The 2,691-nt window shown below is 61.1% G+C and overlaps 1 protein-coding gene across 1 annotated transcript in view; it reads right to left on the bottom strand.

The window, feature by feature from the left end:
• Positions 1 to 830: 830 nt before the first annotated feature.
• Positions 831 to 2,691, bottom strand: part of NKX6-3 (NK6 homeobox 3) — a 2,385-nt gene continuing 524 nt past the window's right edge. Inside the window, exons 2-3 of the mRNA XM_009993271.1 lie at positions 1,139 to 1,308; positions 831 to 1,061 (exon numbers count right to left, since the gene is read on the bottom strand). Of these exons, the coding sequence (XP_009991573.1) occupies positions 831 to 1,061; positions 1,139 to 1,308 (401 nt within the window). The remainder of the gene's footprint in view (positions 1,062 to 1,138; positions 1,309 to 2,691) is intronic.

Genomic DNA, 2,691 nt, shown 5'->3' on the forward strand with positions numbered 1-2,691 from the left:
GGTCCTGTTTGCTCCCCCCCGCCTGCCACTGGGGCTGCATATCGGCCCATCGGGGGCCCCAGCAGTGCCTGTGCCAGCAGGAGCCCTTCAGTAGCACCTCAGCCCCGGGGACGGGCGGCTCGCACAGTGAATGGGGCGACCCACGGGAGGCACAGCCCCACAAGCAGCTGCACGTGCCTCTGCGCAGTCCCCGCTGCTCTGGGGTGCAGCACAGGGAGGGGGGGCACCAGGCTGGCAGGCAAACACCCTGGGGCTATTGACGCCACATCAATCCTGCAGCCCCGACAGGTGAATGGGCTCTCACTCACACCGTTAAGATAAATGATATTTATTTGCTGCTAATAGGTTCCAACAAGAGGCCCCAACAAGTGACTTTTGAACCAGTACCTCTTGCCGCAGGTGCACGCCCAAACTGGGGAAAACCCTGGCAAACATCCCCAAGGCTGCCCCATTCCTGTGGGCTCTTCTGCCCCACACACAGCACCACAGCCATGGCCCCTTCCCCGGCCTGGCACACAGACCCTGCCCTGTATGTGCTGTCCCAGCCCCTTTTCCAACCTCACAAGGGCACCCCAGGATCACACATCCATGAAGCAAGTGCTGGGACTTGGCTGGGGCTGGGACTTTTATTTCATCAACGTCAACAGCACGACTGCACCTGAGGCTGCCTGTGTGTGCTGCTTCCAGCCCCTCCAGCTGCCATCCCAGGGCAGGAGCCACCAGGAGGGAGGTGGCAGCCCCCTATCTCCACAGCCAGGTATCCACTGGGGGACCATGTCCCCTGGCAGGGAGCAGGAGGCCAGGCCAGGCTCCCCAAGGCCCAGAGGGGCTCAGCCGCTGTGGGTGCCCAAGCCTAGCACTGAGAAGGCCGCACGGTGCTTCCTCAGCAGCAATCGGATCTTCTCATCATCCGAGTCAGGGTCCAGGGGTTTGTTGTACTCGTCATCCTCGGTCTCAGAGGCTGCCCGCTCTCCACCAGAGCCCCCCACCTGCTGCGAGGATGAGGAGGGCTCCAGGGCACTCTTCTTCCTCCATTTGGTCCGTCGGTTCTGGAACCAGACCTGCCACCCCAGGGGCCCAGCTAGGTTAGCAGGCGCTACGCCACGCACCCCCATGCCACACTGGGACTGATACTCACCTTCACCTGGGACTCAGTCATGCCAAGGGAATAGGCCAGCCGTGCTCTCTCTGGACCTGCCAGGTACTTGGTCTGCTCAAAAGTCTTCTCCAAAGCGAAGATCTGGTGGCCCGTGAAGGTTGGTCGCGTGTGCTTCTTCTTTTGAATACTGTCGGCCAGGTGAGCAGGGGCTGTGGGAGAGGAGGAGGGAGGGAGGAGGGTGAGCAGTGCACGGCTCTGGGCAGCTCTCCCCTTCCTCATCACAGCACCAGCACACTCTCGCCGACAAAATCCCTCCACACCAGCTCCCCTCCAAATTAAAATCACATTCTGGCTTCAGCCCCATCCCAGGAGGGCTGAGTTGCCCATAGAGCCAGAGCCAGAGCCAGGCTGTACACCTCCTGATCAGGACAGCAGTAATTTGTTGTGCTGAGGCGTGGAAGGGTAATTCACAGCAGTGCACAACCCCAGACCCACGTAGCCCTGGGAACACCATGCCCCACATCTTGCAGGAAGCACCACAGGAAGGCAGGCAGAACTGGTCAGCTTCTATCTGTGCTGGGAGCAGATGGCTCCAGGGGCAAGACAGCGGGAGATGGGAAAGGGGTCACAGCTGCAGGTGCTGAGCAGCAGCACCCAGCCCAGAGCAACCCAGGGTTCCCTACGGGATGGGGGGTTGAACCCATCCCACCCATTCTGGCACGGCAGCAACATGCTCTGCAATCCCCCCCTCTCCAGCAGGCAGGCAGTGCTGCCAGCCCAGGGCCAGCCATCCTGCCTGTCCCTGCCCTGAGCTGGGAACTGACCCATCTGGCTGCCTGAGGGAAGGGTCTGCCTGTGCCTGCGAGCTGTGGCTTGCCTGGGGGCTGAGCAAAGAGTTAATCTCACACTACAAAAACAAAATCCCTCCACACCAGCTCCCCTCCAAATTAAAATCACATTCTGGCTTCAGCCCCATCCCAGGAGGGCTGAGTTGCCCATAGAGCCAGAGCCAGGCTGTACACCTCCTGATCAGGACAGCAGTAATTTGTTGTGCTGAGGCGTGGAAGGGTAATTCACAGCAGTGCACAACCCCAGACCCACGTAGCCCTGGGAACACCATGCCCCACATCTTGCAGGAAGCACCACAGGAAGGCAGGCAGAACTGGTCAGCTTCTATCTGTGCTGGGAGCAGATGGCTCCAGGGGCAAGACAGCGGGAGATGGGAAAGGGGTCACAGCTGCAGGTGCTGAGCAGCAGCACCCAGCCCAGAGCAACCCAGGGTTCCCTACGGGATGGGGGGTTGAACCCATCCCACCCATTCTGGCACGGCAGCAACATGCTCTGCAATCCCCCCCTCTCCAGCAGGCAGGCAGTGCTGCCAGCCCAGCCCCAGCCATCCTGCCTGTCCCTGCCCTGAGCTGGGAACTGACCCATCTGGCTGCCTGAGGGAAGGGTCTGCCTGTGCCTGCGAGCTGTGGCTTGCCTGGGGGCTGAGCAAAGAGTTAATCTGTGCCATTGGGGCTGCCCCTGCTCTTGAGCCAAAACCTCTGCAACAGGCTGAGGTCTGGCAGCTCTGGCACCGGGGCCATTCC

Source organism: Chaetura pelagica, unplaced genomic scaffold, assembly GCF_000747805.2.
Source record: "Chaetura pelagica isolate M959 unplaced genomic scaffold, ChaPel_1.0 scaffold302, whole genome shotgun sequence".
NCBI lineage: Eukaryota > Metazoa > Chordata > Aves > Apodiformes > Apodidae > Chaetura > Chaetura pelagica.